General features: G+C 38.4%; 1 protein-coding gene across 1 annotated transcript in view; it reads right to left on the reverse strand.

Annotated features, from left to right (window-relative positions):
* The window catches only part of ARHGAP42 (Rho GTPase activating protein 42), a gene marked incomplete at its 5' end in the record, with an annotated part of 68284 nt that overhangs the window by 22625 nt on the left and 27929 nt on the right, over positions 1–17730 (reverse strand). Inside the window, 7 exons of the mRNA XM_010140544.1 lie at positions 461–523; positions 2440–2479; positions 3310–3388; positions 6339–6448; positions 8066–8166; positions 12186–12315; positions 15871–15975. Coding sequence (XP_010138846.1) covers positions 461–523; positions 2440–2479; positions 3310–3388; positions 6339–6448; positions 8066–8166; positions 12186–12315; positions 15871–15975 — 628 coding nt within the window. The remainder of the gene's footprint in view (positions 1–460; positions 524–2439; positions 2480–3309; positions 3389–6338; positions 6449–8065; positions 8167–12185; positions 12316–15870; positions 15976–17730) is intronic.

Raw genomic sequence — 17730 nt, forward strand, 5'->3', positions numbered from 1 at the left:
AAAAATGAGTTTCGAAACATTAAAAAAATGGACCAACTGTGCAAAATGAGTGAATGAAGTGATAGGAGTTACGGTCTGCAAAAAAGATGTTTCAGCAGAAAGTATTCATGCCACTTTTTCGTCTTCAGGTTGGAAGTTGAGGCTCTCTACAGTTTTACCATGAGAAAGCGCAATTCAGTGCACACAAATTAAAGATGTGTGCAATTGTGTGTAAGGCTGTCTAAACAACATGAAATTACAGAAAATGTTTTAAAAAACCTTCTTAAATTATGTGTTGAGACCGTTGTTGGAACTTGTGGTTACAGTTTTAAGTGTAAAGCACACAGATAAAATGTGAAAAGTACAACCAAATGATGGATACACTCCAAAGACCAGTTGTAGAACATGTAGAATTAAAGTAGTATTAAAGAGAAAAAATACTTGTAAAAATCTAAAACATAATTTCTGATTTAATACACACCTCTTGTTTCTACAGCATGAATACATTTCCTCACAAAGTTGAAACCTGCTTCATTTAAGAACACTATAAAAAGAAGAAAAAAGTTAATTCTTTTCTAACTTATCAATACACAAAATCTCCACGTTTAGCTACATTCAAATGTTAGTCAGTAAGGACCAATACACATTTATCCATGAGATTGTGATATTTATTCTGTAATACTATTCTTGTAGATACATCCTTAGTACTCAAAATCCAACTTTCTGGTCATTAGTGTATCATCAGAAGCAGAACATTCTACTGACTTTCTCAGAAATGAGTAGTCCCTCTAGACACGCAGCTGAAAGCTTGATGCTTTACCAGCAGATGACTGTACTCCCGTCCCTCTGCTAAGGAGAACTCTTCTAAGGGTTCAGGACTCAACTATTAACAGAATATATTTGTTCATTTTAATACAACGACATTCTCTGCACACACACATAACTGCTCATAAAATGGAAAGGTAGTAAAATAATGTTACTGACTCATTAATGAGCTTCTTTCAAGTGAATGCAATTCTCGTTAATTTTTGTATTGTCAATGCTCACTGCTCAAACAAGCTAAATAAAGAACATCTCAAAGAAACACATTTGTCACCATTAAAATAAACACCATCATGTAACAAAACAGATGCAATGACTTAAACTTCAGATTTCCAGAGCCTCAATTATACCCCCTATGAAGATGTATATCCGCATGTGACACATCCGTCCCTCTGAGATACATAACACCCACACATATATTTAAATTATTTTTATGTATTTCTGCTAATATGATTTTAATAACATACCTTGTAGTAAAATATTAATACAATTATACACATAAATCACATGGTATTTTCAACTACACTTGTTTTATTACTCGGTGTATGTGTAACAGGTGCACATACACATAAAACCAAAAAGACGTGATGGGCCAAGGCTGGTTTTATGCAATTCAACAAGGTCGAGCGCCAGGTCTTGCACTTGGGTCACAACAATCCCCTGCAATGCTACAGGCTTGAGGAAGAGTGGCTGGAAGGTTGCCTGGTGGAAAAGAACCTGGGCATGAATGGGAGCCAGCAGTGTGCCCAGGTGGCCAAGAAAGCCAGTGACATCCTGGCTTGTATCAGAAACAAGACCAGGACAGTGATTGTCCCCCTGTACTCATGAGGCCACACTGTGTTCAGTTTTGGGTCCCTGACTTTGAGAAGGACATTGAGGTGTCTGAGTGAGAGAAGGGCAATGAAGCTGGTGAAGGGTCTGGAGAGCAAGTCTTATGAGGAGCAGCTGAGGGAACTGGGGTTCAGCCTGGAGAAAAGGAGGCTGAGGGGAAACCTTATCACTCTCTACAATTACCTGAAAGGAGGTTGTAGCAAGGTGGGGGTCAGTCTGTTCTCCCAAGTAACAGCCTCAGGTTGTTCAGGGGAGGTTTAGGTTGGATATTAGGAAAAAATTATTCACTGAAAGAGTTCTGAAGCCCAGGTTGCCCAGGGCAGTGGTGGAGTCCCCATCCCTGGAGATATTTAAAAGACATGTAGATGTGGCAATTAAGGATTTGATTTAGTGACAGACTTGGCAGTGCTGGGTTAATGGTTGCTCTCAATGACCTTAAGCATCTTTTTCAACCTAAATTATTCTGTGTGCCTGTTTCTACACACTTGTATGTATTTTTACGTTTAGGTATAGAGACTACTGATAGAAACCTTTTACTGATTTCTCAAATATTTTGTAGCTTTGGAGTCAATAAAATTTTCTTCCAATGTATGCTTGATAGTAATACAAAACTTAAAGGTTTTATCACAGTTTACATAGTTTAGGATGTGCTTTTGTGTAACCCAATCATGTAATCAATCATGTTATTTCATAGCAATAGAAAGAAAACAAAATAATTCACGTCTTCCTCTCACACACACATCTAGAAACCAGGACATCACAGAAATTTGGCAAGATTTGGTAATTCTACAAAATTAAAGAGCTTACTTTCTTCCTTCTTGCTAATAATGGCTGGCAGTGTGTAGATCTGTAAAAAAAAACCACAACAGGTCAATGTTTGTGCTTTAAACTCTTTCTTGCCAGTTTTTTTGCTAGTTGCAACATGTTGCATATTAGCTTGCTGCTAGGGAAAAGCCAACCTCGCCTTTCACCTGCTCTTGACTTTTACCCGCACAGCACTCACGCAGGAAGGATACCTAAAGGTAGGAAGGACACCTAAAATGTGTTAGAAGTCAGATTTGCAGATTCCAAATGGGTTAACTTTCAATACATCTACTGGTCTAATTTCTATACTGTTTCAGTCAAGAAAGCAGCTTGTAAAACACTCCTCTGTCTCATAAAACCAAGGAATAATTTTTTTCTTCTTGGATACAGGACTGACATCACCCTCATTCAGTGACTATTTTAAGAGCAGATTAATAGTGGGAAGAAACCTTAGACAAGCCTGTCTGTTAGTAGCTTTCAACACATTTTTACGCTCTCAGCAGTGCCTTTCAAGATCATGCTGAATTGTTTACTTCATAATGCTGCCCAAAAGCTGGTTTGTCTTTACAGGTGCAGAAACAACAAATGTTATCTGAACCATGAATCCTATTAGACAATATGCTATTATATTACTTCAACATTAAATATCCTAACATAAGCAATAACATATAAATGAAGGCTTGAATTCACTAAAAGTTCAGCTTCTCTATTTTGTACCTACCTTCACTGCCTACTTGTGATAGTGTCTCAAAAAGAACAGAACTGTATTTGCTGGTACTGTAACAGAGTATCTGAAGTACATACTAGCTTCTTTCTTTAATATGTGTGCCATAACACCATAAAAAGAAAAGAAAATGAAAAAAATGTCCTTACTGGTTCCTTTCCATCCATAGCTTCCATCCATAGTTTTCGGTTGGATTCTGAAAAAGCTTGCAGTGTGATGATTCCGGGTCTGCCAAAACATACACATACACTGAAGTCACTAATTTCTTCTTCTCAAACAGTACCCAAAGTCAGAATCCAAATGCATATTGACATGAAGCGAAAACATAGAAGACAGGAAGAAGTTAAAGAAAGTTGATAGCTTCTGACATAACAGTAATTTTGAGCAAGATTTTAAAAGTTTTTTAAAAAGTAGATTTTTAAAAATTCAGTACTGCAACATGTAGTTGTACATGCCTGGTCCTAAAAGCTACAACCCTCTCATAGGTACTAGACACCTCCATATCGCCGATGAGTTATACATCTGCAAATGGGATCCCATACAATCTATTTTTCAGTGGGGAGATGCTCAGGGTGGAAAACTAAGGGCAACACACATCATCTCATATGTCTATGCCTGAGCTGTTTATCTATGTCCCTTCCATAGGGAATAAAGAGAAGTAGGTACTTTTAATCTACAAGTCTTCATATCCGCAAACAGACAATGAAAGTCCGTCAAAAGAAACATGCCCTGTATCAGTTGCCTACAAGAGTGCTTTGAGATAGTATTTCAAGTCCGGGGGTGTGAAGCCAATTGATCCGAGTGCTCTTGTGGCACAGGAATTTTTTTTTTGAGACGATTGAAAAAACCAGTTCTTTCTGCTGGCTGGTCTAGCTGCTGTGAAAGAAGTTTAAAAAGTGGCATATCCCCTCTGTTGAAGCTTTGACATTGCATAGGAAAAGTCATGGGAACCAGTGAAAGGGATGAGGGAACCAATTTCAGTCTTTGTTGCTGGAATAATTATAAGAACAGATGTCTAAACACAAAGAATTATTCTCTGTTTGTGATCATAGCCAAATGAGCTCTTGAAGGAATGCTTTGAAATTAATTCACTGCTTTGCCAACATAGAATGCCCATGAGACAGTCCATTTTGAAAGCCCAGTTCCCACACCAGTGTAGTGTATCTTGCTCAAAATGTTCAGCAGAGTGTCCAAAACTGTGATTTTTCTATGGCAGGTTCACAAATAAAGGACGCTGTAGCTCGTACTAGGTATTCATCTTCCACCATAAAAATAAATAACCAAAACCCCACCATCCTTTCCCACCTCCTCCAAAAGACCTACATTGTCTCCTGGTATTTAAAAAACATGGAAGAAAGCAGCTGGACATGTGTTCACACACATACACCAAACCTTTCAAGAGGCAGCCAGCCCTGCCTTTATACATAAAGATGCCAAGCGGTGTATTTTCTTTGCTTGTAATCCCTTGGTCAGTATGTAGAGAAAGAACAGAAATTTCCTAGTGTTCTTTTAATTCAGGCTTAGAGATACCTGCTTTTAGGTCTGATTTAATCTGTTGGGCAGGTCTGCAGCCATTGCATAGCATTCTGTAAACTCAAATATGTAACACCATAATCCTTCAATATTAGTTTCTTAAAAAAAAAAAAAAACCAGAAAGAAAAAAGTCCAAACTAACTCCAAGACAGTTTGAAGTAACTTCCTCTCTAGTTTCTGAAATACTTGATAATTTCTCAGACATTAAAATTACATTCAAGATGAAATACTTCTTCCTGTTATTTTTTTATATAGCTCCAGTACAAATAAGATGGTGTAACCTCTAGAATAGTTTTTACAAGAAGTCTGAGCTGAATGTAGACGTAAAAAACACCTAAGTAAATTTTAAATTAATGTTGTCAATTAAAACGACTAACAGGCTCTCAGTGTGTGTTCTCCATTAGTTGTCTACAAGTTGTTCCTCTGCTGACTTGTACAAAAATTCACTACTTCCCTGCTGAATACCAAATAAATTGGAAAAGTGAACTTTTTTCAGTCTGTGAAACTTACATCCTTACAATGATGACCAAGAAACTTGGTATTCTCCTTCCCTTTCAATCTTCTGTCCAAGTTTCCAGAGTGCTTTTGACTTGTAGGCCATGAACATTTGTAATCAAATGTCCAAAAGCAATAAATAATATGTAAAAAGTGCCTATAACTATTTCTTTGATGTGATCTTGAAGAACTGCAGATGGAACTAATTGTTTTGTGCAGCTTTGCTGAACTATGGACATTTTAGTAGAGTAAGGGAGAAAGAAGGGACGACATTTACTCATGAATATCTTACAATGGTACTGCCACAAATTGTCTAATAAATGCAATTCTAATTAGAAACAACTACCAATTTCAAACTCAAGCTGTCAATTCAAGCTTAGGAGCTTTCAAAAGACCAATTACTCTTAACACTTGCTCATACCAAATTTCTGTTTCTTCAACATGAACTCACTCAGCACTATTTTTTATTTTGGAAAAACGAAGTGTTATATTTGAAAGTACCAAAGCAGCCTCAAAATTCTTGTGTAAATACATCAGTTCTGATTGGAATTTAACATGACAGTAATAGTCATAAAATATTTCTCAAGACAAGGATTATAAAAGTCAGTCTATCATATTTCAAGGGAAAAAATAATTAAATATTTGTCTTTATTCCCAAGCTTGAAAAAAGTACTTTAGAAAGTACTGTGTACATATACTTCAAATACAGAAAAGTGGTTCTCCTTTACCTCTATCGTAATATAATTACAATATCCAGGAATAAGTGGAAAAAAATTGTAGAAGTAATTAAAAAAAAAAAGATGTGCTATCATAAATTTCTGAAAGAGACAGTAGAGAATATGCTTATTAATAAGTATTTATGTTTGTGATCTGTTCCTAAAAGAGGGTAGTCAGTTGTGCTACAGGTTCTGTAAGAACTCGTGCATGCATGCGTAATGTAACTAAGACAACACATATGAAATGCAGTGTATTTTGTTAGAAAACCAGATTTGAACAAGTAAGTAGTATGTCTTGAAAGCCGAGTTTGTCAGGATGAAAGCACATTGAGAAATATGTGTTCCTATTATAGGAACAGTTATTATATTTTGGTTGCAAGTGCTTCTATTTCAAATTATTTTCAATTTGTTAACACAATAAAAAAAAATCAAACCTCTCAAATACTTCAATATCAAAACAGAAACGTTTGTCAATTGAATCTGTCTTTCTCCTGATGCAAGATTTTAGCTTGAATATTTCTGGCGAGCTTGTGACAAGGCCATTCTAGAAAACAAAACAAAACAAAATTAGCACAGGCAGTATCCTGATTTGCCTTGGCTTTGTGTCTTAAATTTAACTGCATGGACCATCCAGAGAATATGTCTTAAGACAAAGATAATGATAAGACAGAGAAAATTATTTAGGAACATATACAATAATTTCTCTGTATATGAAGACTACAGTCAATAGCTTTCTGTGGCATATTTGTTATTTGATCATTACGTTTCAGAAAATTCCCTAAATCCAACACCTTACAAACATCTGCATATATAACATGATTATACGTTACATGTTATAATGAGTATCATAGAATTCTGTCAGCTCTCACATGTTGATAAAAGGATTTCTAAAGAATAAAGCTGACTAAATCCTAGTTCTGGCCACCATCACTGCCAGGCCACCCCATAATGCTGGAAAGGCTGATGCAATAAAGTGGAGGAATGGGAGAAAGCAAAAGTCACTCCTGTTTTCAAGAAGAGAAAGGAAAAGGATATAGACTCGTAGAACAGTTTAGGTTGGAAAAAAATCTTTAAGATCTTGAGTCCAACCATTAACCCAGCACTGCCAAGTCCATCACTAAATCGTGTCCTTAAGCGCCACATCTATACGTCTTTTAAATGTGTCCAGGGATGGGGACTTCACTGCCCTGGGCAACCTGTTCCAATGCTTGACAACCCTTCCCATCTAAACCTTCCCTGGTACAACTTGAAGATATTTCCTCTCATCCTATGAGGAACTACACGCCATACTGCACCACCCTGATTCCTTGGAAGGAGATGAAGTGAATAATCCTGGAAAGCATTTCCAAACATGCTAAGGACTGGAATTAGTCAGCATGGATTCAATGAAGGGGAAAGCATGCAGGATCAACTTGATAGCCCTCTACGATGTGACAGACGGCTCAGTGGATGTGGAAGAACAAAGAATATTGTTTATCTCAACTTTAGCCAGGCTTTCAAGACTAAGGGCTAAGAGCTACCATGGTGATTAAGGACTTGGAACATCCATCACATAAGGAGAGGATGAGAGAGCTGGGATATCTCAACCTGGAGAAGGGGGATCATATCATCTATAAATACCTGATGGGAAGGAATAAAGAAGACTCAGTTGGATTCTTCTAAGCAGTGCCCACTGAAAGGGCAAGAGGCAGTGGGCACAAATTGAAATAGAAGCAATTCCATTTAAAGTTAGGGAAATGCTTTTTTATGGTGGTCAAACGCTGAAGAAGGTTGCCTACAGAGGTTGCAAGGTATCCATCTTTGGAGGTATCTAAAGGCCACCCTAACGTGCTCTGGTCAACCCTGCACTGAGATTAGACTAGATGATCTCCAGAATTCCCTTCCAAACCTCATCCATTCTATGATTCTGTGCAAATGTGATTGACTCCCTATGCATTTGGAACCACCACACTAGAGAATTTATTTAATATATGGTTTATATAAAATTTAGAATAAATATTTTTAGTTAATTTTTCTATGCTGTAGAAGACACGTACTGCTTCATGTATGAAAACAGCCTTATGCTTTCTTCACCACATTTTTTTTCTAACAGTTCCTGAATGCTTAAAATAAAAGATGGAATATACAGTTCATGTATGTGTTCATGTCATGCGCAACTCACCACTTTTCCACCAGATTTTGTTTCAGCTATACTCATTGCAAATGTTTTTGTTCCTTTATCGTAAGTGCAGTAATGTTTCACCCATGTAAATCCAAGGGGTCCTAGATTAAAGAGAGATAGTATTAAAAATAATTATTTGGGCATTTTTATCACTATTTTAGTTGGAGTTAAAGAAATGAAACATAACAACATCCACGTGTAACCTACAAAATCAAAAACTCCCTGAATTTTTTTTTTCATTTGAACTTGTTTTCACATATTGCAGCTTGATAAGGTTGCACAGCGAAGTTCCACCAGACCTATTTCGTTTGGCAAATGGATGGGTAACCGCATTTTACTAGGGTAAACAGGCAGGAGACACGCAAGATCCTGAGGATTCTACTGTCTGCGAAATACAGTTGATTTTTTCAACCCAGGTGAAGCACAAGGATCCAGTTTTACATCCTTTCTCTGAGGGAAATCTTGAAGTCTGGGATTAGATCCAGAAAAACTGGACGAAATCATGAAGTCAGAGAGCATTTAAGGGAGTGGGTAAAATGGCATTGGCTCAGAGACAAGGTAAGATTTAATCTTACACTGACAAGTGATTTCATTACGTGAAGGAAGGCAAGGAACAGTGCCCTATAAACCATCAGTGGTTTAGAGACGGGGGATAAAATGCTGGGTGGTAGAGGTGGTGCCTTCAGCAAGAAACACTGGCCTTTTATGGCTTGGAAGGGGTCCTGCTGAGGAAGAGAGGGCTGTAAGAGCGGCACCCAACTGATCATGACTGCAAACCAACAACCCCACACACTCACAATTCCAAAATATCATGTATGTAAGGATTAACTAGGCTTCGATTTAGATAGTTGTACACAAAATCTACAGTGATCCGAGTAAGCGGATGTATGCCTTATCTGGGACAGGTCACACCACAATACTTCTTTATCCTGCTGCGACATACAGGATCTCTGACGCAGGTGTTTTCGCTGCTGGATTATCCAGTGCTCTGCTCAGGCATTGCTGTGAACCTTTAGTGAATTTAAACGCAAACCCCTTTTTAGCTTAAACTCAACGGTATTTTAAACTTTGTCTGCTACCCTAGCTCAGACACAGGTACTTATATCGTATTCTTTGCTGTGAGGACATCGAGTAAGATCTCCCACCATTTTCTGGAATACAGATATATCTAGAGGGGTGGTGCACTGCAGACGACAGGATAATTCAGGTTTCTGCAGTGTGACTGCTCCCCCTCGGGCCAGAACATTATGGCTATAACTGCACTGGTTAATAGACAGCACTGGCAGCATTCACAGTGAGTAGGCAACACATAGTCAACTGGTAACTTGGAAAAAGCTTCTTGATTTGTGAAGACAGGGAATTTAGCAGAGAGGGTGGGATACTCTGTGCAAGCTCGTCTCAGTGGCAGAGTACAGTCTCATTTATTCACAAGCACGGACACGGCTGCTGGGTACACAGCTGCAGAGGCCAAACACAATGGCTGGGTGAAGAGCCAGCTACTGAGAAGGAAAAGCAGTTCTGCTGCTAAAGTACAGCTCCTCCCTGCAGAGCCATCACAAACGTAAATGCCAAAGCAAAATACATATGTGCAGTAACTACTGTGTCAATTCAGAATAGGAAAGGACTAGATGATACTTTCAACCCACATATAATTTTCTGATTCATTTCAATGGGAGTTACTCATGGGAAAAATACGATACCAATATTTTCAAAGTACTTTTTAAAATGAAAAAGTTCTGAGTTAAAAAAAAGTATTTTAATGGTTTTGTGTTTGCTTGGGTTTTTTTTTTTAGTGTAAACAGTTAACAAAAAATGGAAGGTGTTAAAACCAAGCTTAGTAGTTTTGCTATAGATACAATGGCTCTGCCTTCTAAATGCAGCCTTTCACAAAGGTGGTGGAGATACAAGAGATTGCATCAGTCATGTAAGTCAGATGTCTGGCAATCCAGAAACGCAGATTTCTAAGTTTACACAGTCTGTTATACCGACTAGGAGAAAGTGCAGCCTTCACAAAGGTGGTGGAGATACAAGAGATTGCATCAGTCATGTAAGTCAGATGTCTGGCAATCCAGAAACGCAGATTTCTAAGTTTACACAGTCTGTTATACCGACTAGGAGAAAGTTTTCCCATTGCCTGCGTTTTGCAGGAAAGTAATGTCATGACTTGAGAAGTCAGCTGCTTACCCACCCTCTGAAGTTCGCTGTGCTGTTCCTATATTTTAACTTATTTTCACTTAGCAAAACAAAATCTGTAATTATTCTAAATAAATTCTCTTCTGAGGGCATTTCATTACCTCATTTAGCACATATAAGAAGGATGAGCAGTTTCAGATGACTTTAGAAGTTACCTGGTTTTCATTAAAAAAATGTAGCCAGATTGACATTGCAACTTTAAGTCTGTTACTCATGACCATCCATCTGCACAAAAACAATTCACGACCTGCTGCCATTGTTTTCAAAAGCCATATTCACCACCATGTATATCAGTAATAAATTTATACAGGATTTATCCTCAAGAACAGCAAACATTTAACCCAGCTGTCCATAATTTGACAAGCCTAGGGGATGATGGTTGTAGGAAAGCAAACCCGCACAACAAGGAACTATACAACTAGTACCTTCCCCACTGACACGGAGATTATTCTTACTCCACAATAAACTAATGAACAGATTTCTTTTCAGTAAGATGATGTCAAGTTGACCCCTCACTATTTAATGAAGCACAGAATGTGCCCACTGCTTCACTCCTTTTCTCCCTCCCCCATTAGCAGGGCTCAGTGTAATTTCCACTTAACACAGGTTTCTTTTATTATTATTCCTCAATTAAAACACAGAGGGTTCTTAAAACTCTCAGTGCTACTGAGGGTAAAATTGGCTGAGGTTATCCATATAAGCATTGAGGTTTCTTTCTTTTAGCTCAAATATGGAATAAAGATTAATTCCATGATTTTATTTGGAAAATCAGTTATCTATAATTTCATTTATCATCCAAAAGGGGAGCAGGAGCAAAGATATCCTCAAACCTGAAGTCAAGTGGGGTCAAGTCTGACACAGGAATTCTATATCCAGATGCCTTCTATTTACTTTTAGATTGAGAAATCAGGTGTGAAGTTGTATTTAGTAATTTTTGCAAGAATGCCAAATTTGCAAAATCTCAAATCACTGCCACATACTCTTCTGGTGTCAGGCTGATTCCACAGCGAACAGAAAAAGATGAATAAATGAAGAACTAAATCTGGGTAGCCTATGCAATGAAAACTATTTTACTGAGGGTTTTGCATGATCCTGCCTAACACTGCTAGTTTGGCTTGGTTGTTCATACCGGCTAGAGTGTAAGCCTGATACTTTAGGTGATGGAATTCTCTCATCTGACTTTTCATGTATCTCTTGGTTCTGTTTTCATTCATAACATGACGTATTGCCAGGCTCTTCCAAGTAATTTCAGACACTTAGGACAACTTTAGTTCTATTCCTTCGTTTAGTTCATCACTTCATTCATGTCTCATGAAAGGAATAAAACATAGGTATAGATTTGTAGCTATTCTGAAGCTGACTGTATTTAGGTGACTATTCTTCTCCTTACACCTTTGTTTTCCATTATGTACATGTCCATTTACTTTTAAGGTGGTTGGGTCTGTGGAGATCCCTGGTACAAGGTGGAAGGTGCTCCTGCTGGGTGAACTATGGGCCCTGATCAGGCAGAGTAAGTACAGGAGACACCAAGGTTTGGCAGGTAGAGCCAAAGCAGAGTGCTGGGAGCTTGCAGCTTCTGCAGCAAGGTGTAGGGCACCCAGCCAGAGCAGAGATTGCTACCAGCTAGCCACTGGGGTGGCTAATAGCAGGCACCTACCCCAAGGACCCGGAGGCAGGAGTTAAGTTGGTTACAAGTGTTTTGATCACCATTCCATCTGACTGTAGGTACTCGGAGTGATTTTTGAAAAGTCAAACACTTATTTTTCTCTTGAACCTTTCAATCACTTGGAAAGCAACCAGAGCAGAAGCCTGCAGACATTCAAACACAGAGCTGTTGTGTTGTCCTGCTAACTAATCCATTTTCTCGTCCTTACACGTGTTGCTGTGACTTTCCAATCACATTAAAAAGTACATCTGTCTTACTCACGTTTTTCCTGCACATAGAGATAGCCTTCCATTGTCCATTGGCTTGGTGGTCTGTAATCCTGGTTGGCTGATTTCATTCTTTGCATGAGCCTCTCCACTTCCTGCCTAGTGCTTTCAAAGTTATTCCGAGTCTAATACCCGGAAAAGGAAAGAAACAAAAAAACACTTTATCTCATGCATGTACGAAAACAACAATGAAGAGCTAATTACTAATAATGTATCAGAGATCAATAGAAGCATATGCCTGAGACATTAAAGGAAAAAAAAAAGCAACAAAGAACAATACTTCCCTTTGCTCTAGAAGCCCAGGAGTACTGTGTATCCATAGCTGCAGTAACACCACAGCTGCTGATGCTCAGCAGTCAGGTTACCACCACGGTCATGAACATCTTTTGATAGGACTACACCACAGTTATAAAGTATAACATAAACACACCAGGTAAGAAACAGGTCACAAGTGGCAGAACTGTGACAAAAGCATGGAAATACTGTAAGGTCCTAAATATCACATTGTGTAACCAGGCATCTCACCAAGCAGGTACAAAGATGGGTTACTCAAATTGGCTAATATCTATAACCATGTAAATGGACATTTTTCCCTATTGAATTCAGCGAGGTCAGGGTTTCCCTCCACACACCTAGTGTGCTGTGGTGGAGAGAAGCATTATGAGGTCTCAGAAGTTTGACAGGTTGCTACTAATATAGTAAATGTTTAACACTTTGGTGATACAGGTAATAGAATAGAGATTTTTGTACCGTTTCTGCAAAGTCATTTTATGGATTCTAATACTGACAAGTCAGAAAACTACTCTCAGGTCTTTATACACTGGCGAATACTTTCCTCTTTTTGTAGGCCATTCATGGAGTTGCACAGTGGTACAATAACACACATATTAAATGTTAACACATATATATAATATTAAATACTATTAGAGAGGGAGGTAAAAATCTTCTCTGAACTTTTCAGATTATATCCTTAGGGTGACGTATTGATTCAGACCAAACTTAACAGCGGTCATTTTGAGGCCTTGAAGGGAGACATGCCATTGAAGGGAGGAACGTCCCCATTTTGAGAGCTTATCTCTGTTTGTCTATTCATTTTTTAATTATTACTTTAATTATTACAGCTAGGGCTTTGAATCAAATTATAAAAAACCAAAACCAAATGGACACACAAAGTCCACCATTGGCCAGCTGAAACTGGAAGTGACAACAGGTCACGTCAGAACATGGCGACCTGTAGGACAGTTGTTGGTCTTCCACTGCGCTGCTACTCCTACGGTTATTACTGCTCCTGCTCTAACCTGCAGGACAATTTTAAGACAGAAACAGCAGTTCAAATCACCTGTTCTCCAAGACATTAACACCCAATGCAATGGAAAGGAGTACTTTTGACAGCTAAAACAGACAGGCTGAACACCAGTTTCTCTGAATGCTGTCCTCAGTTTGTCCTTCGCTATGTAAACGAATTCACTTCAATCTGAGGTTGGGTGATGCTCTGAGTGACAAGTCAGTAGACAGCCCAGCGGGCAAAAGGAAGCTGTGGATCTAGATCTGGAGCCAGAATACCAACTTCTGTGTAAGAGCAGTGAATGATGTACTGGATCCCACTATATCTTCAGGTATACGTTTCTCTAATGTATAAATATAAGAGAAAATAATATCCTAATACATAGTTCCTTCTGCCTAACTTTACATCTCCCTCTCCCTCTGTAGTCTATTTACAACTTCAAGGTATAGTTATATAACATTTAAGATGAGATTAAGTTTAATTCTTAATTAACATTGAAATTTTAAAAAATCCTTTAATAATTCTGTTCCTATAGACGCATATAGAAGATACTAACATACTCTGACTTACAATGCCAGTTTTGGTCTGTGCTATGGGCTCATGCTTCTCTCAGAACTTGTCCTATTAAAGCAAAAAAACCTCTGTACTGATGCACATCTTTCACTCTTTCGCTGAAACTGTTCTGTGCAACAACACTGACCCCTTGTGTCTTTACCTGAAAGAGTTCCAGCAGCAAACCAGAAGCTGCAAATACATTAATTTGAAAGGATGCTGAGATGCTCTACCGAGAACATTTGCATTTCGATCCAAAAGGAAAAGCTTAATCATTTAGGAGGCTTTGTCTTATTTCCCCAAGCAGTGTTTTAAATGGGATCTACACCTACGTATGAACAACTGATGTAAAAGGGGAGGGGGCTACGATAGCATCTTGCACATGTTTAATTGCAGCAAAACCTAAGAACAGAGATCTACATTAACAGCAAACCAGAAGCTGCAAATACATTAATTTGAAAGGATGCTGAGATGCTCTACCGAGAACAAAACCTAAGAACAGAGATCTACATTAACAGTGCTAAGGCAATGCCACCTTCCCACTTCGAGCCAACATATGCCTCTCTAACAGCAAGATACTACAGAGAAAACACCAGTGTTTCAGTTTCTAGGAACCCACAGGGAATAGCAGTTGAGCACAGTAAGGTGCTCTTGTACTCCCAGACCTGTTTCCCTAAGTTTAGTGGCCAAGGCAGTATCCACAAAAGCTGATCTCAGCTCTTCTAAACTGTTGTAGTTTCTTTTCTCTAGTGGAGCTACAAAAACTTCTGTTGGGAGAGTGTCTTTTCTTTATAGAATGACATGGAAAAAAAATGGAGTCACTCCAAAGATAAAGCATTTGGAGCGGATGACAGGATTCCTTCACTTTTTTTTTTTCCTGAATTTGTTCTGTAGTTGACATGACTCGTCATAAAAAAATGTAGGGCTGGCTCAGTATTAACACGTTGAACTTCACTTTTTGCCTTGAAAGCAAATGATAGTTGTTCTAATGCAAATCAGGCATAAAGATATTTTCTATCTACTTATATGTCCTTGAAAGTCTAACATCTGAGTTACACACTGAAATAAATATACACTTGTGTACAGCAGTTACGATGAATGGAAAAGTTTGTTGATTAAATGCATTTTTGTTATTTCTGAAAGCTATGGAATTCTGGGGCACAGTTAATTTTGTATGCTCTTACTACCAAATTCAGACCAATCTACAGCAACAGATCCATCTGCTCAGTTGAAGGTAACTCCCTACATAAATAACAGATCCTTTCTTCTGGTGGAACTTCACTCTCGTGAGAGCTGCTCACAGAGGAGGAAGGCCCCCCAGTGCTTTGGTGCCCTACAGAACAGCCAGAGAATGGCTTCCCAAGTGTGCTTTATACACAGTGGGAAGCTAGGCAATAGGACAAGATTTCGTGGCACTCTGTGTTCTTAAAGAAACAAACTGCATCGTTCTATACCACTCGGAGAATTTTCGGGACATCGCCTTACTGCAGAAGACAGGCCCCACTCTCAAGAAAGCATTTACACATGTTTAAACCTATCTGGACTGCTGTGTTTTCTAATCAAAACTTGGCTGCTGTCCTGCTTTCTGGTTCTTTCTCCCCAGATTTTGACCTGCAATCACGAATTAAGTATCTGAAGATTAGTTTTTCCAAAATAATTTGTTGACAGGGATTTTAATTACATATTAACTTTACCAAAAATAACTTCCAACTATTCATACAGCAATTTGATGTCAGTTTACTAAAATGCTGCAAGACTTAGAGTTCCACTAAAGTGCGATAAGTCTGCTGTAATATCCTGAAATTAAAGTAGCAAACAAAATGGTGTAAATACAAATCCTTACGTTCTGCAAATTGAACTGCAATTGCTGCTTGTATGGTGCAAACTCCTGAGCCAGTTCATATCCTTCATGGTAAAAGGTAAATAATCCTTGAAGAAAGGCCAAGAGCTGAAAAGGTAAAATTGGGAAGCGTTACGTATTTTTAACATGCGCTCTTAATGGCATATAACACAAAGATAACAGAACATCCACTAATTTATAAGGAATAGGTGTTGCCTGAGATAGGGAAAAACTAGTTCTTAGCAACGGCTCCACTTTTTCTATTCAGTGAATAGTAACAAGCAAAAACTAAGGGCAGTTGGTTTTCTATTAGTTTTAAGCAGCAAAATATGGCAAACCATCAGCAAAAAAATATACCGTGTCTTGTCTCCCAGAGAGCTTTCTTTACTCACAATAGCACAGCTTTGCTGAGCAAGGAACCCATGGTCAGAACTTAAGAACGAGGGATGTTAAACAGGCTTTTGCGTCATGAAGTTGCCATTTCCATAATAATTCACTGTCCTGGTCATTTGATCCAGTATTTTATTTTTTTACATTCTTCATAGCAATAGCTTGGGCTATGACCTATTTTCCACGAATGAGACTTCTTGTAAGTATTTTTTGGATGGCTTAATACAACAAAAGAAATCCAGACTGTTTCTTCCTGCTCTGAACAAAAGGCAAACTCTATCTGGTATGTCTGTGACTGACTCTAACAGATCAGATGAAGTCTGTATGTATTCAGTTGACAATTCTTTTTAAAGTTTGCTTTAACATAATGTTTAAGTAGTAAAAAGTGCAACTAGATTTTAGCTATTTTTAAATTCTATTTTTATTCATTCATTCTTACCACCTATTAGTTTTAAAAGCCTTCTAACTTGTTCTGTTCTAAATTTTAATAATGTTTTGACATTGCTGCAAGTCGCCTCACCTGCTAGTAAATAACAAGCATTTAATTTTTTATTATAGACCACTTACTTTTTAATATATAATTTATCTTATAAAAAACCAAGTAATGAAAACAAGAACAACTTGGATGTAACAACAGCACAGATTTGTCTTCATATGTCAGAGCCATTGAAAAGCTAATCAGCTAGGCTAAGTAACTGGCTGTCCAGGCTGCCTCCTAACTCAGTAAAAAACCCACAGGTATTCAAGAGCATAAATCTTCTTCCTTTTTCAGACTTCTCTCTCAGGATGGGATGAATGGTCCAATGGAAACATTTATCTCTCTCCATCGACTACTGAAGTAGCCTGGACTCGGGCAACACAAATGCCATCATTCATACTTAATGCACTTTTCTTTGTGTCACTGGTACCATAGATTATTTTAAGTGAACCAGCTTAAAAATGTAGCTTTTACTGTGCTTATGTTTTCTTTAAATTTACACTCAGCTCTACTTGAAGACATGTAGTTAAAATGTCCTGCCTCTCTAAGAGGCAGCTGTACTAAGGTAACACATGTATTTCAGGGGTATAGCTAAAACAAGATTTTTTTGCAATTTTAGAGCCCCGTCCATTCAGCATCGCCAAGACACTCCATCCCTTTAATGAGCAAACTTTTACAGCATGACAGATGGGACATCCAGGATGCAGCACTCTGGGCAGAGGAGCTAACATGATGACTTGCTGCTACCAGACTCAAGTCTTGTTCCTCCCTTCCCATTTCTCAAGTCTTTCCCCATTCAGCTTTGCTGTGCCTCCCCCATATCTTTGTGACAGCTCTGGCATCACCGAGCCCTTCAGTGAGCACGTCTGCCTCGGGAAGCTGCTGTTCTGCTGCATTAGTAAGTTAAAGCACAAGGGCATGGCTGGGAGAAGGACATCACCCTTGGATTTTACTGGCATGGCAGGATCAGATGCAACTGCCTCAGGCAGAGGTAG

This window comes from Buceros rhinoceros, unplaced genomic scaffold (assembly GCF_000710305.1).
Source record: "Buceros rhinoceros silvestris isolate BGI_N320 unplaced genomic scaffold, ASM71030v1 scaffold5277, whole genome shotgun sequence".
NCBI classification, from domain to species: Eukaryota; Metazoa; Chordata; class Aves; order Bucerotiformes; family Bucerotidae; genus Buceros; species Buceros rhinoceros.